Source organism: Olea europaea, chromosome 12 (genome assembly GCF_002742605.1).
Source record: "Olea europaea var. sylvestris chromosome 12, O_europaea_v1, whole genome shotgun sequence".
NCBI lineage: Eukaryota > Viridiplantae > Streptophyta > Magnoliopsida > Lamiales > Oleaceae > Olea > Olea europaea.
Genome location: NC_036248.1, coordinates 12,025,256 through 12,026,324, shown reverse-complemented (window position 1 = coordinate 12,026,324; position 1,069 = coordinate 12,025,256). Strand labels below are relative to the sequence as shown.

General features: G+C 38.6%; 1 protein-coding gene across 1 annotated transcript; it reads right to left on the bottom strand.

Moving 5' to 3' along the window:
- LOC111405659 (60S acidic ribosomal protein P1-like) lies at positions 1 to 1,069 on the bottom strand. Its single transcript, XM_023034649.1, has 4 exons — positions 978 to 1,069; positions 765 to 854; positions 447 to 665; positions 1 to 291 (listed from the first exon to the last, which is right to left on the bottom strand). Exons 2-4 carry the CDS (start codon positions 831 to 833, stop codon positions 238 to 240), a joined length of 342 nt encoding a protein of 113 aa, XP_022890417.1. The 5' UTR covers positions 834 to 854; positions 978 to 1,069; the 3' UTR covers positions 1 to 237.

Here is a 1,069-nt window from a genome sequence, read left to right as displayed (position 1 = left end):
TTAGTAAAGAGAACTGTTAGATCAAAGTTGGTCTAATCCTCATTCGATCATTCAGTGGCTTGAGCACCTGATCTAATTATATGTCATAGGGGATTAAGCTTTCAAACTGAGGATTTATAAATATAATAAGACTGCATAACTTTCAAACTCCCAACATTTAATCATTATAAAAGCTATAACGAATCAAAATCTCAAATTATGAATCACCTAAGTTTTCCAACATTCAGAGAGATTCTTCTAATCAAACAAGCTGAATCCCATGTCGTCATCGCTCTCCTCCTTTGGCTCCTCCTACCCCAAAAGAAAAATCAATCAGTCAGAGATTAGATATTTCAATATATGGAATCTAAAATCAATAAAATGAGTGTGTACAAATGATATCTAGAATAATATAGAATTAGTACATTTAAATACATTTTAAGATGACCAGATGCACATATTTCTACCTTCTTCTCCTCGGAAGCAGGTGCGGCTGCGGCGGCGGCACCACCAGCAGCACCACCGGCAGGAGCAGCAACAGCAACGGCAGCACCACCTCCACCAGCGCCAACGTTCGTAACAAGGTCCTCAATGTTCCTCTTCTCGCAGAGTTTAGCAAAAAGACTCGGCCAGTAGGATTCCACTGTCACATTAGCCGCTTTCACAAGTGTCGCAATTTTCTCAGCCTAAACACAAAAATAAACACCTACAGTTCAATACCAAAACTATTTTGATGCATATAAATTACATCTTTGCGTATAGTATGGTGTTAAAAGAAAACTTACATTGACGGGGATGCCATCGTCGTGAAGTATCAAGCAAGCGTAGGTGCAGGCGACCTCTCCAACCGTCATTTGACTTCAAATCCTTGTGATCTACACAAAATGCAAAATACCAAAATGAAAGATCGAAACTATTTAATCTAAATCAGTACTGAAAAATCAAATTACAGCGAGAAGAATTGAAGAAAAACTGAGGTTTTAGTGAGAGAAACATACCTGCAAGATGCTAGTATAATCGAAAATTGTGGCCGCGGTGGGAGTGAAGAGGAGAATATATATGAACCAAAAACTAGGGTAGACAACATTGG

Excerpts from the sequence above, each read along its gene's own strand:
- LOC111405659 (XM_023034649.1), bottom strand. The coding sequence starts at position 833 with ATGACGGTTGGAGAGGTCGCCTGCACCTACGCTTGCTTGATACTTCAC. Across the intron at positions 666-764 it reads ACGATGGCATCCCCGTCAAT|GCTGAGAAAATTGCGACACT; the intron begins GTAAGTTTTCTT and ends TTTTGTGTTTAG. Across the intron at positions 292-446 it reads CTGCTTCCGAGGAGAAGAAG|GAGGAGCCAAAGGAGGAGAG; the intron begins GTAGAAATATGT and ends CTTTTGGGGTAG.